Source organism: Esox lucius, chromosome 9 (assembly GCF_011004845.1).
Source record: "Esox lucius isolate fEsoLuc1 chromosome 9, fEsoLuc1.pri, whole genome shotgun sequence".
Taxonomy (NCBI): domain Eukaryota; kingdom Metazoa; phylum Chordata; class Actinopteri; order Esociformes; family Esocidae; genus Esox; species Esox lucius.
In genome coordinates, this window is record NC_047577.1 from 10,887,035 (window position 1) to 10,907,424 (window position 20,390).

The window sequence follows — 20,390 nt, forward strand, 5'->3', positions numbered from 1 at the left end:
ATAAGAGTGCAATATAATAAATATTTCCTGCCGATGTATGGATAAATAAATAAAAACATTATTCACTTGATTTACATTTATTTTCATAATAATATTTTTTTTAAACACTAAGGTTTAGATAATTATGTAACATATAGCAATCCAAATGTAAACGCTTCCCCCTGTTTTCACATTATTGACTGTTCCATTTCATCCCGCCCCTGACGCCATTTTCCTTGTTATTTCTGTTTCACCAGGGTAATTCAACAATCTTGGATACATGACTTTTGGAAAAATACTCACAATTATTAGATATCTGACACTTTAAAGGCCCACCTTCCCCTTTGTGGAGGAGAAGGGTTATTTATTTTATTTTTTTGATTCGCTTTCTGAGGAAAGTTCCTGCATAGGAGACCATGTACATCAAACAGGTAAGCTAGCTAGCGGCGCGAGCTGCCTGTCGACGACCCGCTAAGAAAATTATTGCTAGCGGCCTAGCCAGCTAGCTTCATCATATAATAAATAACAAATAATGCACTTTTACATGTATCTAGATGGAGGGATAGTGTTGGATACGGTACTTAGAAATGTTGATAGTGCACTCAAAAAACATTCAATTACGGCCCATCTGTCAGTTGGCTAGCGTACCTAATGTTCCTTGTCAATTTAGCTAGCTGAATAACATTAGCAATCTCAATGTGGGAACTTGCTCTTCAATCCAAGGAACCGTACTAACGTTCCACTTAACTACTAAACTGTACACATCGAGACTAGCCTTTCGTTGCTACTTAGTCTACGTTAGTAGTTGCTCACCGTGGTGCTGCATTCAATTAAGTACAGTAATTGTAGTTACAGTAATTTTAGCTCCATTTAATATTTGAATAACATTAGCTTGTTTGAAATTAGAAATTGTTGCTTACTAATTCTAACTTTCTGTCAAAATAAACTATTCTGGCGGATGTCGGAATCACGTGTTGTTTTCAAAGATGCTGTAATTTGGATAACGCAGTTGAGATAACCGTCGCACTCGGTCTTCTCATTCCAGGTCATCATCCAGGGGTTCCGAAGTTACAGGGACCAAACTGTGGTGGATCCTTTCAGTCCCAAGCACAATGTCATCGGTGAGCTTATTCACAAATCTTGACTCCCTTTCTTGGCAATATCTGTCAAGCTCATTCCATGGACGGCCCGTTCTTAGCGGGTTTTGGCTCCTACCTTGTACTTGATTGAGGTCACTGATCAGTTAGGACTCCCCTCAACTGGTTGTGTTGGTAGGGTCTTAATTCGACACCAACTGAAAGGGAGAACAAAAACAAGTAGAGGCTATGCACTTTGCACAATGAGTTTGAAATTACTGCATTACACAATAACAAATATTTTTCATAATTTTGCCATTTGTTAAGTTTGTCTGTAAACATTTATGGGTCAGTTTTCACAGCACTCTTGAGTGCGGAACTGTGATGCACTCAAGGCTGCCATGGTGACCTTATCACTAACGTTTTTTCTGAAATTCTGGACACAGACAATGTCTAGCATGTCAGCAAAACAAGCGCTACCTATGATGCATGTTGGTAGAGGGCAAGACTTTTGCTCACATGTTGCAACTTGGCTGGCATAAGCAGACATACTATGTCTTGGTCAGACGTATTAAGGTTAACCAAACCCACTGTTCTAGTTTTGGATCACTGATCAGTTTTGATACAGCAGGTATATGTAGTCAAATTGACTATTCAACAGTTGTGAATGTCATGCTATTGTTTGTTGTCTAATGTTGGACCTCGTTTCCGCTTTGATGATGTGTTCAGGATTTCAACCTGCATCTAGGCTTTGTAGTTCTGCTGATGAAGTGTTCTGCAGATATGTGTCTGACGCATTAACATCTGATGTAGTTATTATTATTGTTGTTATTATTATTCGATTTTATTTTTATAAAAGTAAACATTCTTAATTCATCCCGTTGAGCTCTTTCTTGGCCTACCATTCCTATTTCAATTGCTGAGCTCAGCACTGCTTTCCTCTTTTAAGGATGTCCCAAACTTTTGTTTTTGGTTAGGCTAAGGTTTTGTTTAGTTTTTATGTTTATCTTCCAGATGGACAGTGGGGAAAGGCAGAGGAGAGTTTTAGCTTAAATAAGTGGGTCCTAGTCAGACCCATGATTCAGCTGTACAGTGGCGGCACTGGATAAAAAGATCATCATAATGGCTTGCTTGACTTTGATTGACGTCACTTTGATTAACATTTTTGGACCGTTTGATGAATGGGCGTCATTTGTCGCCAGCACCTCACAATGCCGTCTGTAGGGGAATCGGTGTGCCGTAACTTTTCCGTTCATTGTCTGACTGACCTTTCTCTGTATGTTTTTATTTTTACAGTGGGCAGAAATGGCTCTGGAAAAAGTAACTTTTTCTACGGTAAGTGCTTTGTCCTCTCCCGGTAACAATTAGTCCTATATATATTGAGAAACTGCAGTCTTTGCTGTGTCTAACAAACCGGTTATATTTCTATATCCCCCCCCCCCGCAGCCATTCAGTTTGTGCTCAGTGATGAGTTCAGTCACCTTCGCCCTGAGCAGCGATTGGCCTTGCTCCATGTAAGTAGTGTTACCAGGTTCCTGGAATAAGTCCTTTTATTGTAATATCACTACATAACAGACTATATAACATACATTGGTTACTACATTGTTACATAATCCACAAGCCGTTTAAATTGACTCAATGTCTTTTGTGAATCTGATTTATAACCTGGCCGTACAGACGTTATTTCCTGGAATTTACTAATTTCTTTTTGAAAATAGTACAAAATTATATTTAAAACAAAAAATCATTAAAATAAATCTCAAATAAATCACACTGTCTGCTGAGGTCCAATACAATTACAACACAGAATGTCATTAATGGCCGTTCACCTACTGTATTATTCACTTTCCTTGTAGGAGGGAACTGGTCCTCGTGTCATTTCGGCGTTTGTGGAGATTATATTTGACAACTCTGATAACAGGCTGCCGGTAAGAATGTGAGCGTCGCCTCAATAAGACAATTTGAGTGTTTGGTCGGCCACCTCTTTGCTCTACGGTCAGTGAATTCACTCTGCCTTCAGATCGACAAAGAGGAGGTGTCCCTCCGGCGTGTCATCGGAGCCAAGAAGGACCAGTACTTCTTAGACAAGAAGATGGTGACGTGAGTGACAATGAACCGCTTCGAAATGGGTCCTTTTTGGAGTCATTCTGATTTATGATTGGCTGTTGTGGATAAAACACAGAACACAGCCCCATTCATTTTACCATGTTTGTTACCATTGAAGTGGTTAAAAGTTTTGTGTAAACACTTTGGGGGGTGACATTGGAGCCTCGATGATAGACAGACAAAATTGACTATTGTTCTTGATGTTGAAACTTTGTTTTTTTTGTCATTAAAACGATAAGATAAAATTATAAATCCTTGTTGGTGGTTGTCAGCCAATTGAAATGTCATCACACTGTTGCTTGACTAAATCCATGCTACTGCCTCTGTGTGGCATGTTGTTTTGAGGTATCTGGCTAATCAGTGAGAGGTGGAATTACAGTTGATGACATTTTTAAATTAGAAGGATTGGTGACCGGTATCACTTGCTTTTTAGCAGTTAATGTGAATAGAATTGGAAGGTTAGGAAATGCAGTTGAAAGTTTTTGTTCTCAGTTAGCCTAGACATTGCAAGCTAGCTAATAGCTTATCTGTATTTGATACAATTCAGTCTGCTACTCTGTTATTAGAAGAGATGATACGTAAAAACCAATACGCCAGTTCACCAGGCTTGGTTGCTCTCTTGGTTTCCCACACTGGATGGATGCCAGTTTTTGCCTGCTGCTCCTAGTCTACTGCTTTGCAGCTCCAGCTTAATTTGTTGCTAAGATTATTCCCCCTATTAACAATGAATGTTTTGGTTTTGTTAAGCAGCCACAATCCCAAGTTGTTTTGTGGACAGCATTGTGGAAGGACGGCATTTCTCAATACACCGCTGCCGGAATTCAGTTGAAGTGGTGGTCGACAGATTCACTTATCAAAATCATTATTAGTGGCTGTTAAAGTTGACCTTTTTGTTTCAGTAAAAACGATGTCATGAACCTCCTGGAGAGTGCCGGCTTCTCCCGTAGCAACCCCTACTACATTGTCAAGCAGGGAAAGGTGAGACGGCACTGTAAACACACTGACCGGAAACGTGCCACAACAGTTATTGGTTATTCGCTGCGTAAATTATCCACATCCAGTTTACACAGACCGACATTTCAGAGAATGGTTCGTGTCAGATCAGTTCACCCTCATCCGCTGTCTGTTCAGTTAGGCCTGGGCGTTTCACGTACACCGTAGGACGTCCACGTATGTTAATCAAGGGCCAGCTTTCATTTGACGCCTCTTTGATGCCTTCCTCCTGCTGTGTCCAGATCAACCAGATGGCCACGGCCCCCGACTCCCAGCGCCTGAAGCTGCTGAGGGAGGTGGCCGGAACCAGGGTGTACGATGAGCGCAAGGAGGAGTCCATCTCTCTCATGAAGGAGACCGGTACGGCAGGAGAACCACATTCAGGCCTTTGCCCCGTCCTGAAAGGGGACGCACTTCCCGTTAGCCGGTGATCTCGAAACGTCGTGCCTCGCCTTCCCGTTTAAAGAACATTGATTGCATTGGAATTTAGTGTGCCGACCAGTAAGACAAACTGTAGGTTATGGATGATTTACACGTGCACTAGTGTCTTCCGTTTCTATCACCATGCATGGATATTCTGGTACATTTTGCCATCGGCATACCGGACCAGTGTTAACAGAACTATTAACTCGATTAAGACAAACTACACACCCTGGTCAAGATCTTTACAGTGAAGTGAAGGATGTGCTTGTAATCTTGTCATTTGGACTGAGCAAGTAGTTTAGCCTATGCAAGGTTCATCCTGGAAAGGACCTTTTATTTATTGTTCTGCGTTTTGCAGAATTATTAAATTTGTCCAGGAAACCGGCTATATAGTCGTGAAGAAATGCTTGATTTTCAAAATGTTGTAATAGCTTGGATTGCATTACCATTCCGTCCTTGGTATATGCTGGTAGGAAAGCCTTGCGTAACCTTTCAACAACATTGGAATATACTGATGTAGGTGTTATTTGTGTTTCCTCCAGAGGGCAAAAGAGAGAAGATCAATGAGCTGTTGAAGTACATCGAAGAGCGTCTGCACACCCTGGAGGATGAGAAAGAGGAGCTGGCTCAGTACCAGAAGTGGGACAAGATGAGGAGGGCCCTGGAGTACACTATTTATAACCAGGAGCTCAACGAGACCCGCGCCAAACTGGATGAGGTAGGCACCAGTAAAGGCACTTTGGGTAAATCTAGGGTTGGACATAGGGTTCTGGTTAAGGTTACTTGGAGGATTTACATGGAGTGGAGGTGGAGTTTGCAAGCAAATATGTTTTATTTCGGAGCGAGTGGACCATCACTGCCTAATATAACACATTCAGTCATATAGTTATCAGTTTTGGTACCTGTGTTTTGGCCTGAAGGTTGTATTTCTTTAAAATTGAACTTGACTGGGTTCAAAATTTGTCCTGCCAATTTACCCTAATTTAATTTCAACCTGTGTTCAATTTTCCTGTTTCCCCCTCAGCTGTCCTCCAAGAGGGAGACCTGTGGAGACAAGTCCCGACATCTGAGAGACGCCCAGCAGGACGCCAGAGACAAAGTAGAGGTCAGGACACGATAATTACCCAGAGTGACCGAGGGGTCTGTCGATTATGAATTATAATGAAACGCATCGTCTGGACGCTCCTCCTGATCTGAGACGTGTTGTGCATATGTGACCTGATCCGGGAGGCTACTCCGTCACATGCATTCATTTAAATGGGCCGGAGGGTGGAGTATGTTCTCACGGTTAGACACCTTTATCCCTGTACGTGTCTGATTGGTGTGTTTTTATTAATTTTGTTGTTGTTGTTGTCCCGTTTCCCCTCACTGCAGGAGACAGAGCGCGTGGTGCGGGAGATGAAGTCCAAGATCAGCGCCATGAAGGAGGAGAAGGAGCAGCTCAGTGCCGAGCGACAGGAGCAGATCAAACAGAGGACCAAGCTGGAGCTCAAGAGCAAGGACCTGCAGGAGGAGCTGGCTGGCAACAGCGAGCAGAAGGTGGGAGGGCGGGCGGGTCGGCGTGTTGCGGGGCGGGCTGTGTGCAACGGGCTCGGTGGGCGTGTGTTTCTGCGTGTGGTGGAAGGAAGCCTCCTCACCTGCGTCAGGGTCTGTGGACAGATGGGTCTTACCCACCTGCCCGCCTCTCCCTCTGTTCTTGGACTGAAGCCTCTCCACCTGGGGGATGAGGGGGATGGGGGGGGGTGGTGGTGGTGGTGGTACGGACGGAAGCCTCTCTGTCTGCGTCATTGTTGCGTCACCGCCTCCTCCCTCCTTATCCATTTCATCCTGGGCAGAGGCCCAAGAGATCTGACCCACCCGTCCCTCCTCATAGAGGTGGTCTGTCATGGACAGGCTGGGTGTAGAGGGAGGATTGACTTTTGCTGTACTCCGGTGCCTTGGTGGACCCCGAGGCACCCCCTTTTTTCCCCATCTCAATAATCTCCTTTTGTGTCTCCCACAGAAACGTCTGCTGAAGGAGCGTCAGAAGCTCCTGGAGAAGATTGAGGAGAAACAGAAGGAGTTGCAGGAGACTGAGCCCAAGTTCAACACGGTGAAGGAGAGGGAGGAGCGGGGCATCGCCAGGTAGCCCCGAGCATTTAACACGTCGCCTTAACGGTGTTCAGCGGTCAGCTTTGTGGTAGCCTCTAGTGGGACAATTAAAACAGGTTTTATTGCCGTTTTATCACTCCCTGTCTCTTCTGTGTGAACTGATACGGATATATTTAATTGAGCTAGAAATGTTTCCTGCCCAGTGACATGCTTGTCCAAAGGGTCCATGGGGGAGATTTAAGAACTGGACCTCCCTGTGTGTCTACTACAGTGGTCCTGAAATGTACTCACCCCCCTGAACTGGTTATGAAATGAGTTTGGATTGAATCCCTCCATACAGACTGGCCCAGGCCACCCAGGAGAGGACTGACCTGTATGCCAAGCAGGGCCGGGGCAGCCAGTTCACCTCCAAGGAGGAGAGGGACAAGTGGATCAAGAAGGAGCTCAAGTCCCTGGACCAGGCGATCAACGACAAGAAGAGGCAGATCGCTGCCATCCACAAAGACCTGGAGGACACCGAGACCAACAAAGAGAAGAACCTGGAACAGTACAGTGTATGGGCCGTGTTTCCTGACTTTAAATCGGTTCAATTGCCACTTGTGCAACCATGTGCTTGAAAGATTAAAAAAAATCGCTTTTAAAATTAAAAGCATTACAAGGAATAATGGTTTAAAAATAATAATAATATTCAGCCATTAACATTTTTCATTTAATGGTTCACCAGTGAGGTGACAAGTAACAGCAGTGTTGCCAAATGTGTATGTGTAAAAATGGCAGTGGAACGAGCCTTATAAAAGGACTCTAGTCTTATGTGAATAACTCCACTCCATTACAGCATTCTCACTGTCTAGACCCTTTTGTTGGTTTGACCCATGTGTTTCCCCCCTTTTAGAAACTGGACCAGGATCTGAATGAGGTCAAGACCCGGGTGGAAGAGCTGGACAAAAAGTACTATGAAGTCAAGAACAAAAAGGATGAGCTGCAGAGCGAGAGAAAGTAAGATCCTGATCTGGGTTTTTATCTGTTTTTTTTATCATATGTTTTTCTGCACAATCCTGTCTTAATATGAGTTATGATTTGCCCTTTAATGGACTGATATGAGTACTTCTTTTCACTCCGTTTTGCTAGTTCACTGAGTCATGGTTTGCACTTCATATCTATTTAATTTGTTTGTTAAATCTATATATAAATATACATTTCCCTTGATGACAATCTGTAGACCATGGCTATGACTCAACCCGCCACTGTGATAGCCAAAAGTCTGTGGGTTGTTGCCATTAATGCCCAATATAATATTTCTGCCCGGCAACCCACAGCTCCGTACCAGACTAGTGTCTTTAATGTCACTGTGCCTTTTACATCTCTGTCCTCTGAACAATCCGCTGTTATTTATATGACTTGTGAGGGGGAAGTTGTATGCTCAGCGCTTCACTGTGTGATGTAGAAGAAGGGCCTTGAGGTGCTGGATGTCTGTTTGTTAATGGATCAATCGAAAAGAGCGGAGACGATTAATGAAATCCAGAAGTTTTTCCTTTCATAAAACCTGAACGCTGCCAAAATAAAGGTGTCTTTTTAATTAGTTTTCGAGGCGCTGGTGAGCAATCTCACCACTTTGCCTGCCGGTGGCCACAGTTTAGGCTGGGCACGGTGACCTGCCTGTGCCGGTGTGGATGTTGTTTAACACTGTGCTTGGCGTCTCCCCACCAGCTACCTGTGGCGGGAGGAGAACGCGGAGCAGCAGGCCCTGGCGGCCAAACGGGAGGAGCTGGAGAAGAAACAGCAGCTACTCCGGGCAGCCACTGGCAAGGTCAGGATGACAGTATCTTCTCTGCCCCTCTTGGATCTGTCTGGCGAAATGGCAGAATTAGAGAATGAGAACGGTCATATAATTTATATTGGATGGATTCAAGGTAGATCGAAAATTCCCCTCAGTGTGTAGCCAAACTGTTTCCTGGTTATGTTTGTCTTCACCATGACAGAATATGGAATGTTCACATTCTTGTGCTACTTTGCTATTTCTGATCTAGAAAACCTGTTCTACCTCTTTGTTTTCAGCAATAATCTACCTTTCTTTTCATGGCTCTCTTTTCCCTGAGCAGAAGACATGGGGAGCAATGTGTCTGTCAGGGAATCGCCATAAAACCACAGTAAACCATCATGACAGATACAGAATCGATGGTTGCAGCTCCTCTTATCTGCATCTACTCCCCGGGAGGTTTTATTGAGGGGCCTGTTCACACTCATCGGCTGTTCACACACATTTTCGCACAAAACATATCCACATATCATATTCTCTGCCCAGTGTTTCAGATGTGAAGTGAAACCGTGACATGTAGGCTGGCCACACCTACACACGCCAAGACACGACCGACTTAAACACTGATTAAAAAGCCACCTTCGGGTCAGTCCGCCTGTGCATTTTGAGGACTCGCGTCATGACTTGATTAGGAACCTGAATGGATGCAGAGATTGTGTGACTCACTCGGTGGTTAAGGGGAAGAAGTTGCCTGTATATGTGGAGTAAATGAAACAATGAATCATCCCGTCCCTTTCTTCACTCTCTCCCAGAGATCCACATCGGAATGCCTATGACTCACCTTTTTCTCCCGGTCACACTCCGTTCACACTCACTCGATTAATCAAAAGGCCAAAGTCTCCGACAGAGCAACGGTTTACAGAGATGGTGGGCGGTTACCTGGCAATAGACATTTTCTAATATCCTGATATCCATTTTGTGATTATGGCCCTGCTTCAGTGCGGCAGGCTTGGGCGGTTGAGAGAGGTCTTCTGAAGAGCCTCTGATGGCGTTCTGGTTCCAATCACGCCAGCTCAATCAGGATGTCTAGATTTGCATCTTCACACCCTCGAAGGGATGCAATCTAGGGCCTGCCTTGATTATGCTCACAAGCGCCCAACAAGGCAACCGTCTTTGATTAGCAGCATCCCAGGGCCAGGCGGTGGTCAGTTGTACGCCGTCCTTCCACAAGACCCCTGGGCTAACCCTACCTGGGGATTATTGACTTTGCTTTAAGGCTTCTGGTTCTAGAAACCTCAGTGGTACCCATGTCATCACATATGGGGGCTTACCCTTACAAACCACAAAATACGCGAAATCCTTTTCGCTGATCTACACGGTAGTTTGGTTAGAAAGTGTTGCAGTGTAGGTAAATAATCAATATGGTTGTTGTTGTTGTTGACCTCCCACAGGCCATCCTGAACGGTATCGACAGCATCAACAAGGTGCTGGAGCATTTCCGCAGGAAGGGGATCAACCAGCATGTCATTAACGGTTACCATGGCATCGTTATGAATAACTTTGAGTGTGAGCCTGCCTTCTACACCTGTGTGGAAGTCACCGCAGGGACCAGGTGAGTGAAAGGCCCTGTTTCCAATAGCTGTGGCCGAATTCTCCCACAGATTACTGGACAAAGCGTTCAAGGAGAAGATCGGAGTTCATTGCCCTTCAATGTGTTTTGAGAAAGAGTTGGGGAAGGAGGACTTCCTTCATTTGGAAAAGCGATTGTGGCTTGGTTCCTCATTGTAAAAGTAACTTTGGAGGATGGCTCCTTTCTAGGTTTCTTTTAAGGTGCCTGCATTCCTAGGAAGTTTTTTTTATATATATATGTGTGTATATATATATATATATATATATATATATATATAGATAGATAGATAGATAGAGAGAGAGAGAGAGAGAGAGAGAGAGAGAGAGAGAGAGAGAGAGAGAGAGAGAGAGAGAGAGAGAGAGAGAGAGAGAGAGAGAGAGAGAGAGAGAGAGAGAGAGAGAGAGAGAGAGAGAGAGAGAGAGAGAGAGAGAGAGAGAGAGAGAGAGAGAGAGAGAGAGAGAGAGAGAGAGAGAGAGAGAGAGAGAGAGAGAGAGAGAGAGAGAGAGAGAGAGAGAGAGAGAGAGAGAGAGAGAGAGAGAGAGAGAGAGAGAGAGAGAGAGAGAGAGAGGAGAGAGAGAGAGAGAGAGAGAGAGAGAGAGAGAGAGAGAGAGAGAGAGAGAGAGAGAGAGAGAGAGAGAGAGAGAGAGAGAGAGAGAGAGAGAGGGGAGAGAGGGAGAGAGAGAGAGATGGAGAGAGAGAGAGAGAGAGAGAGAGAGAGAGAGAGAGATCTCTATTAGTGACTTTTTTAAATTGTATTTATTCCAAGCTCGTTATTCCAAGCTCTTTGAGGTTTTGGCTGGGTGTCTGTGTAAGCCCTTTGTGAATGCTGCTAATTTAAAGGAAAGGCTTCGTCAAATACATCTGATTGGTCTGCTGATTGTCTGTGTTTGTGTCCCCTCTCCCACCAGGTTATTTTACCACATAGTGGAGACAGATGAAGTGAGCACCAAGATCCTGACGGAGTTCAACAAGATGAACCTGCCTGGAGAGGTCACCTTCCTGCCCATCAGCAAGCTGGATGTCAGGGACACAGCGTACCCTGAGACCAATGTAAGAGAATCACTGACCCTAGTGCTCAACCCTGAGACCAATGTAAGAGAATCACTGACCCTAGTGCTCAACCCTGAGACCAATGTAAGAGAATCACTGACCCTAGTGCTCAACCCTGAGACCAATGTAAGAGAATCACTGACCCTAGTGCTCAACCCTGAGACCAATGTAAGAGAATCACTGACCCTAGTGCTCAACCCTGAGACCAATGTAAGAGAATCACTGACCCTAGTGCTCAACCCTGAGACCAGTTGTTTTGGTAGGGGCAGGTGATTTTTGCATATGTATGTAATTCCAACTGGTATAGCTCCTCTTTAACTTTTGCCCATACCTTTGTCTGGTAGTGCAGACGTGAAGCTTGTCTAAATTTATCATTATGATACTGGCTTTTGTCTTCCGGTAGTTGTTCTTTATGATACAAGGATTATTAATTACAAATAATTAAAATAATTCAACAGACATTTGATCCCTCCTCCTCGTCTCTGCGTTTAGGATGCCATCCCTATGATCAGCAAGCTGCGCTACAGCCAGCAGTTTGACAAGGCCTTCAAGCACGTCTTTGGGAAGACCTTGATCTGTCGTAGCATGGAGGTGTCCACCCAGCTGGCCAGAGCGTTCACCATGGACTGTATTACTCTGGAAGGTATGTAGACAGACATTTTCAACGCATTGAAACCAAAAGTAGTGGTTCTAGCTAACGTCAACTGCATGACGACCCCCTCCCAGGTGACCAGGTGTCCCACCGCGGGGCGCTGACCGGGGGTTACTACGACACCAGGAAGTCCCGTCTGGAGCTCCAGAAAGACATGAGGAAGGCCGAGCAGGAGCTGGGGGAGCTGGAGGCCAAGCTGAACGAGAACCTCCGCAGGAACATCGAACATATCCTTCAGGCGTTTGTTCCGTTAGTTAGCTGACAAAGATCAGCCCAGGCGTCCTGCCAACTAGAGGCCGAATAGCCGTTGTCGGCCTCTCTTTCCTTCTAATGACTGACCGGGTGGTTTCCTACGACTGGCGAGGTAGGGCGCTAAGTTCCGGATCGTGCGGGTACAGAACGCGTAATCCACAGTAGTGTAGTGTTTCAAGGTGAAGTCTTCTGACCTCCTGTACCGAATAATTTCACCGTAATCTCCAAACTGTTCCCTTGCGGCCAACCCTCTGCCTATGTGCTCTTCATGTCCTCAGAACAATGTGACTGTAGCCCTGTCTGTTTCAGACAATTCCCAGAGATGTGGATATGTAACTGGTTTCATATTTGAAGTGGGGTTGGGGTGGGGGGGGTCATAGTATGTGAGGGTGGTGGAAGGTTATCGAGCACAGGTAGGCTATTATGAGTCTTAAACCCGGCTTGCGGAGGCTGACACGGAGCGTGTGCGTGCATTGCTGACATGGATTATACGGTGAGGGTGTTATTAGGCATTAGACCAGGGAGGGTTAGCTGGCGTGCGACACAGGGAGAGGTCGCTAAGGGCAACGGTATGAGTCACTGGCGTCCACGTGGGGCACAGCTCAGGGGCCCTTTGCAGGGAAGGACTGGCACACGTGCCCTGAGGTGTGTGTGTGTGTGGGAGGACGGCATGAGTTGATGGATGTCATGGCGTCACTCCTACAAGCCTCCAGCCATGAGTCAGGGGTACAATCGATGGTTTAGAGGCGGGGGCGTAAGCCTGTCTTCAGAGTGGCTCTCAGCGTCGGCTCTGTTTTAAGGTCACCGTCTTGCAGCTGGCACCCCCAGGACGTTTACTTTATCTATATCCCTATAAACTGACGCCATGACGACAGCCTACCCCCCCACCCACCCCTGTCTGACGCCTAACGAGAAATGCGTGACAGGCACGACAACGCCACGCTTCATAATTGCAGTGGGATCTTAGCAGTTGCTTAGAAACCAAACATCTCTGACCGCATATCTTTCTTGAAAACGTTCATGTGTTTAATGTCCAAAAGCCCTCGAGGGACCTTCTGGCTCTCCCTGGATCAGAGAGCCACTGAGGCATGAGATGGTTTTGTGTGTATAAGGTGCTGTAGGTGCCTTAACCCTGCATCACGTATCAACAATGAGATCGACCAGCTGATGAACCAGATGCAGCAGATTGAGACCCAGCAGAGGAAGTTCAAGGCCTCCAGAGATTCAATCCTCTCCGAGATGAAGATGCTCAAGGAGAAGAGGCAGCAGTCCGAGAAGACGTTCATGCCGAAGGTAGTTTCAACACAAAAGAAAACTTTGAGATTCTGTTCTCAAATGCCCCGTTCTAACGTCGGTCACCTTCCCGGGCATCAGTATTGGAGTGCAACGGAGTCAGCCTGTTCCTAACCCTCCTCTCTCCCCACAGCAACGCTCCCTGCAGTCCCTGGAGGCCAGTCTACATGCCATGGAGTCCACCCGGGAGTCTCTGAAGGCAGAGCTGGGCACAGACCTGCTCTCTCAGCTCAGCCTGGAGGACCAGAGACGCGTGGATGACCTCAACGACGAGATCAGACAGCTGCAACAGGTAACCATGATGGCTGGTGGGAGAGACCTCTGACCTTTTGCAAGACTCTGATTGCGGGGAGGCCGAGGCCATGGAGAGGTAATGCTGTGACTGGGTGGGCTATATCTCCGCCACTCGTCATAGAAACCATATTCTAATACCAGAATTTTGAACTTTGATGAGATGTCTGTGAAATTAATCAATTCTTGATACCTGTTTTAATGGCAAAGGGGGAAAGTATCATAAATGAAGTTTATTTTTTATAACAATCACCGTTAGTGTTTAAAGGAACATTGTTAATGTTACAAAAGTTTTCTGAGAAACTGATTTCTTTTTCAGATTTTACAACATAAGACGGCAATCTAATTATAAGTTGAATTAATAAAAACTGCATTACTAGTACTCTGGGTGTTTTTGGAGAACAACACCTGCATGCCAATATGGTCCTGGTTCAGTCTTTACCATCTTGGGCTGAAAATTAATCTGGATGCACTGAAAGCTGGCTAAAATGAAACCGCTTGATATGCTGGAGTGCCTAACCCCTAACCTTTAGCCTTCACATTAACGCAGGAGGTTAGACTACTGATTTTTCTGAGTTGTTCAGGTGTTGCACCTGTGATGATGATGATGATGGTGGTGGTGGTGACTTTCTGTCCTTGTAGAGCTATGATGATATTTTGTGACGTGTGCAATTATGTGAGATCTGAACAGTTCGTTTTTTTCCCCCCTATAACGGAAACATTGATTCTCGTTACACACACACACACACACACACACACACACACAGCCTGCTGTGCACAAATATGACCTCAATAACCACCAAGCTGTTCTTGTTGAATGTATGACTCCAACGCTGGCTGCTGCGCTGTTGCTTGACACTTACTGCCTCCGCAGCCAGCCAACCACACACACACACACACACACTGCTGTGCGCACTAACCACCTCAATAGCTGCCTCAATTGCACTCGCTCTCTGTTATGCAACCGTCCCAATATGGATGTGAAGTCGTGTTCTGTGCCACAGACGGTACACACACCGTCTCCTTTACTCTTGTTTTTTCGCTCTCTCTCCGTCAGACCTCCCTCTAGTCGTTTTTGTCCCTCCAGTCACAAAGGTTTATTTGTTTGGGTTCCGAGTGAGGGGGTGTTGCCTTGCTTGTTCTCCCTCTTTCTGTCCTGTGTTATGTATTCTGTTATGAAAGAGGGCATAAATGAATGAATGTTATCTAGTTAGGACAGCAGATGTGAATGTTGCTCTTACGTGAATGTCTTGTACTCGTTATGGATCTGCGTTGGTTTCTTTGTCATTTTTGTAGGACAACAGGCAGCTGCTGAACGAGCGCATCAAGCTGGAGGGCATCATGACCAGGGTGGAGACCTACCTCAACGAGAACCTGCGGAAACGACTCGACCAAGTAGAACAGGTGAACAAATGGAGCCCAGAACGTCACACGTTACCACGGTGTCCAAAACGGAGTGTTGCGTAACCGGCCCGGAGACAGAGAGGGTTCGCGGGGAGCCGACAGATCATGATGGATAATAATAATACGGGGTCTCTAGTCAAACACAAACTGACGCGTGTATCGACGTCACGCAGTGGGTCATGTCGTTTCTTGTGTCACAATCATTTTTTGGGGACTTTTAACTTGTGTGATTGAATACAATTGCACGTGCAAAGACCGTTGTGTAGAGTCTCATGTAACGATTGGTTTGATTAAGGTTTTCACATGATTTGCACGTGGATGTACGGTTGCATGTGAACTCTGATACATGCTTTCACTTTTTCACCACCCGCTTCACGTAAGAGGGAGGCTTGGCACGGGAGCACATCCAACATTCTGCTGGAAGTCTCAAGATTAATTTTCAAGATTTAGATAGTCAGGTGTTTCAGTCGGCGTATGCTTAATCCAATTTTGACCGAGCACTCATTTAACTAATGCCATGTTTATTTGTTTTTTAAGTATCAGTTTACTTAAAATGACCAGCCTGTTTTCCTTGTGCTCCTGTAGGAGCTGAATGAGCTGAGAGAAACAGATGGAGGTACCATGCTGACCGCCACCTCCTCAGAGCTGGAGGGGATCAACAAACGCATCAAAGATACCCTGGCCCGCTCAGAAGGTAGGATCTGGACGGACACACGCACGCACAGACAGACAGACGTGTTTTCAAAAGAAAATAGGGTGCACACTAACTGTTACTTGACAGCTAAATTGGTGGTCCTTAAACACACAACAGGGTGTCAGTGAAGGTAGACCTCTGGTACAGCTGTGTGTTCGACACGCCAGGTTTTTAAATTGTACCTGACGGTGTTTGTCCCCAAGACTTGGACGTGTTGATCGACAAGGCGGAGATTGAGGTCAAGGAGCACGCCAAGAGCATGGACCGCTGGAAGAACGTGGAGAAGGAACAGAACGATGCCATCAACCATGATACCAAGGAGCTGGAGAAGATGACCAACCGACAGGTCCGCCTTTTTAATTCCCTCCTGAGAAAGCCTGCTGCAGGCGTTGTCGTTTCACAATTCAGATGTGTTGCTGATGTTCTTGTTGCTGCTGCTACAGGGCATGCTGCTGAAGAAGAAAGAGGAGTGCATGAAGAAGATCAGGGAGCTTGGCTCCTTGCCGCAGGAGGCCTTCGAGAAGTACCAGACCCTCACACTCAAACAGGTACTAACACACACACACACACACAACCACCCACATACACAAGCACTTGCACAGGACTCACTGTCCCAAGAACACTTGAAAAGTAACAGCAGGCTGAAGCACCCAGTCTGTGGCTCGTTCCCTCTTGACGCCCGGCACTAAACGCAGTTGGTGCGTCTCACTTGGACTGTCATTACTCACAAAAGACCCTACAGTCACGACGGCCGCCGTCTCTGAGCGATCCGCTCAAGCTTTCGCGGAGGAGGGCTTTGGCCAGGTCACAGCCCCTCTAAACACACACACACACACACACACACACACGAGAACCACAGCAGCCCCTGCCTGGTGACTTCTGCCACCAGGGGGGCTGTGGTGTGTGTCGACAAGGCCTGAAATATCCCTCACTTTCTGATGACGAATACTTGATCCTTCTCCTGTTAGCCTTGCAGTTAGATGTTTGAGTAGACTCTGGTCCGGGTGTTGAAGCCAAAGGATAATAGACCTTTTTCACTTCTCTTAAGTATCCCTTGACTAGAATAGAAACTGACCAGAAGGACCATATGACACATTTGCAGTCAAGTCTTTGTATACCGGCGCCCACTCGATGACACAGAATTTAAAAACTCCAGGAGCTCTTCTCCAGAGCAGTTCAGATCAAATACGTTTAAGTAATGGAATTTGCTGAGAGTGACAAAAAGTTAAGGTTGTAGGAGTTAGTCTGGCCGTTAGGAGAAACTCCAAACCTTATTCACGAGGAGTGTTTTATCTCATTGCCACACCTCTCCCCCTTGCCTGTCCCCCAGCTGTTCCGCAAGCTGGAGCAGTGCAACACGGAGCTGAAGAAGTACAGCCACGTGAACAAGAAGGCTCTGGACCAGTTTGTCAACTTCTCTGAGCAGAAGGAGAAGCTGATCAAACGTCAGGACGAGCTGGACCGAGGACACAAGTCCATCATGGAGCTCATGAATGTGCTGGAGCTCAGGAAGTACGAGGCCATCCAGCTCACCTTCAAACAGGTGCGTTTCCACGCGTCGCACAGGTCACACCGTCACAGTAGGCCTCTGTTACCTGGCTCCTCTTCACACAGGGAGGTAAACTAGGGTCTCAGAAATCTGTATTCATCACCAAAGTCTCCGACCTAGAGTTGTGTCAGTATGAAAGATGATTAAGCTCCATTTTGTTTGTTTCCTTTTTGAGGAAGACCTTGTCTGGGGGACAGCTCACACCTTGTCTTGATTTGTAGTAGTAGTAGTAGTAGTTCAGACACTTTTAGGGAAATAATTTTACAATGAAGCAACTCTGTCTGATTCAAATGGTGCCTCTAACTGTACCGTGGCCAACGCCATCTTCACTTCCATCGTTCCACTCCTCCAGGTGTCCAAGAACTTCAGCGAGGTGTTCCAGAAGCTAGTTCCAGGGGGCAAGGCCACCTTGGTGATGAAGAAGGGGGACGCGGAGGGGGGTCAGTCCCAGGATGAGGGTGAGGGGGGCACCGACAGTGAGAAGGGCTCGGGCTCCCAGAGTAGTGTGCCCTCCGTCGACCAGTTCACTGGAGTCGGCATCAGGGTAGGACAACCACATCAATGGTTTATGTTTAAGACGCAGCCTGAGACACGTTCCCTTTTTACAATAGAAGAATAATATTACAGGACATACTGCTCTGGAAAAAAAATGAAGAGACCACTGCGTCTTCTCTTTCCTTTCCGAAAAAGTCGAAAAGGAAGGTTTTGAGTGAGGAACAAAAGCGTTAAATTTGCAGTGGTTTAACCCTTCTGTTCCTCCCTTAAAACCTTCCTTTTCAACTTTTTTGGAAAGAAAATAAAAAGGTGTAGTGGTCTATAAATTTTTTCCATAGTTGTAGAATATGGAATTACGTCGGCTTAGTTCATGAAATTTCTATGTGCAGAGAATTCATAGACGTAATACAGTACACTTGATTGGGTCGTATATGAAAACGATACAGTGGTTAGTTTTATTGACTCCTGCAGGGCTTTGGTCACATTTTACTAATTGAAGTGGTACTCCTCAAATGTGGCATCGGTTAAGTTCCCTTTCCTCATCTCCTTTCTGATTGGTGTACCCTTCACCGAAGAGTCTGCCGTACGCGTCGCTTAAGCCTCTCGCTGACACACCCCCGCCTCTGTCCTGTGTCTGTAGGTGTCGTTCACGGGCAAACAGGGGGAGATGAGGGAGATGCAGCAGCTGTCTGGGGGGCAGAAGTCCCTGGTGGCCCTGGCTCTCATCTTCGCCATCCAGAAGTGTGACCCGGCTCCCTTCTACCTGTTCGACGAGATCGACCAGGCCCTGGACGCACAACACAGGAAGGCTGTCTCGGGTACGACAAAACAACCCCTCATTCAAAAGTTCTTTCATATGGATCTGGAGCACGTAAAATGGTTCTAGGGTTCTAGGGTTCTATTGTCCTGTTTTTGGCTGTAGTTGTTGTTGCTGTTAATGTTGTACTGTAATTAAATATTACTGATTTGGTTACAGACGGCCTGCCTTTCATGGGATTGACTAGGAATTCCCTTGTTTTTGATGTGTTGATACGTTGTCAAGACGGGCAGAAAGACCGGTGTAGGCAACTACATTTGTGTAAAGTTTTCAAAGTGGGGCATAATTAGCTATAATATTTATACACAATGATATGGTCCCTGCTACTTCTCCTGACCTGTGAACGTGTGATTCCGTTTCAGACATGATTGTCGAGCTGGCCGGCCACGCCCAGTTCATCACCACTACATTCAGGCCTGAGCTTCTGGAGTCGGCCGACAAGTTCTATGGCGTCAAGTTCAGAAACAAGGTTTCTATGTGTTCATACTAATATCCACGTCCGTAGGGTAAATGGGTGCTGGCACCAGCAAATGTGGAAAATTGGGTTCCATTACGTGTTTGAATGTGACCGGCCCAGTGACCCGGGCACTCTTTACTCACTGAGGGCTTGTCTGTTTCCAGGTGAGTCACATCGATGTTATCTCTGCGGAACAGGCCAAAGACTTTGTGGAGGATGACACCACCCACGGTTAAGAAGAATCAGCTCCTGATGACCCTCCCCCTGTAGTGCACTGACCGCTCTGAGCATTCAGTCCTCCGCACCCTGAAAGGACTCAATGGAACTTTTCAGTCAGATGTGTATAATTAGAACACATTAAATACATTCTAATTCTACGGTCAACTCTCAAGTCAGGCATGTAGAATTTAGAACACATAAATTACATTCTAATTCTACGGTCAACTCTTCAGTCAGACGTGTAGGATTAGAACACATCAAATACATTCTAATTCTTCGGCCAGAACTCTACAGTCAGATTTCCAAGTCTGTCGCCTGGAGCTTAGTATCGGCATAACCACCACTGTTCCTCATGTGGCTGCGTTTGCAGCGGCATCCCGGCTCTCTTCCATTAATTGTTGTTTTGACCATTTACCCAGGTGTTCACATCAGATCTCTTTATAAGCTTAATGAAATATAGTATAATGGAAGCATTGTCAGATTTGGGCTGGCTGTGTAAGCCTGGCCTATGTCGACATCATCCATTGGCCACAGTTTTTTTTCTCTCAAAAGGAAGAACATTTTTAATAAATAAAAGTAAGTTTAGCTCTCTTTTTTTTTGTCTGCTTTTAAAAACAATGTTTTCAGACAGTGGTTTTTGTAAGTGTTGTTGATGTATGATATGAGAGGGTTGATTTTATTTTATTTTTTCCGTGCTGGAGCAGTCTTTGAATTAAGGTGCATGTTGTCCTTTTTTTATTTTAACTGTGGATATGTGCTGTGCCGATGTTGTGCTTACCAGATTTCATCCCTATTGAGATTTATTTCTACAGTTGGAATAAAGTTCTGATAAAGAATGTCTAATCTCAAATCTATGTGAGGTTTAATGACAGATATATATTTTTTTTTACCAGTGCGTGAGATTAATCTTCTAAGATATCTGACTTAATACTTTTTTTTACTTTCAATTAAACATGTTATAGCAGGAAAGTAGTTAAAATTGTTTTTGAAAATTGTGGTTAATTATTGTTTTAACTGTATTCTGTCATAGGTCATTTCATTCTCTGTAACCAGTTTTAGTTCTACACTGACTGCAGTATTTTAGCGTTTTTTTTTTTCTCTGTTACTCTAGAAGAAAATAAACCATATACATTTTGCATTTAAATCAAACATCTGAAATGTTT

General features: G+C 45.5%; 1 protein-coding gene across 1 annotated transcript; it reads left to right on the plus strand.

The window, feature by feature from the left end:
• The first annotated feature begins 211 nt into the window (after positions 1–211).
• smc3 (structural maintenance of chromosomes 3) lies at positions 212–20,077 on the plus strand. The gene is made up of 30 exons (XM_034294347.1): positions 212–410; positions 1,025–1,100; positions 2,352–2,390; positions 2,502–2,569; positions 2,912–2,983; positions 3,076–3,155; positions 4,061–4,139; positions 4,397–4,514; positions 5,120–5,295; positions 5,602–5,682; positions 5,952–6,116; positions 6,580–6,701; positions 7,009–7,222; positions 7,561–7,664; positions 8,376–8,475; positions 9,876–10,036; positions 10,963–11,104; positions 11,597–11,747; positions 11,831–11,983; positions 13,150–13,301; positions 13,435–13,593; positions 14,889–14,996; positions 15,582–15,690; positions 15,894–16,036; positions 16,134–16,238; positions 17,021–17,233; positions 17,592–17,783; positions 18,375–18,552; positions 18,914–19,020; positions 19,173–20,077. Exons 1-30 carry the CDS (start codon positions 396–398, stop codon positions 19,242–19,244), a joined length of 3,654 nt encoding a protein of 1,217 aa, XP_034150238.1. The 5' UTR covers positions 212–395; the 3' UTR covers positions 19,245–20,077.
• Positions 20,078–20,390: the final 313 nt, after the last annotated feature.

Excerpts from the sequence above, each read along its gene's own strand:
- smc3 (XM_034294347.1), top strand. Across the intron at positions 6,117-6,579 it reads CTGGCAACAGCGAGCAGAAG|AAACGTCTGCTGAAGGAGCG; the intron begins GTGGGAGGGCGG and ends TGTCTCCCACAG. Across the intron at positions 16,239-17,020 it reads AGACCCTCACACTCAAACAG|CTGTTCCGCAAGCTGGAGCA; the intron begins GTACTAACACAC and ends CCTGTCCCCCAG.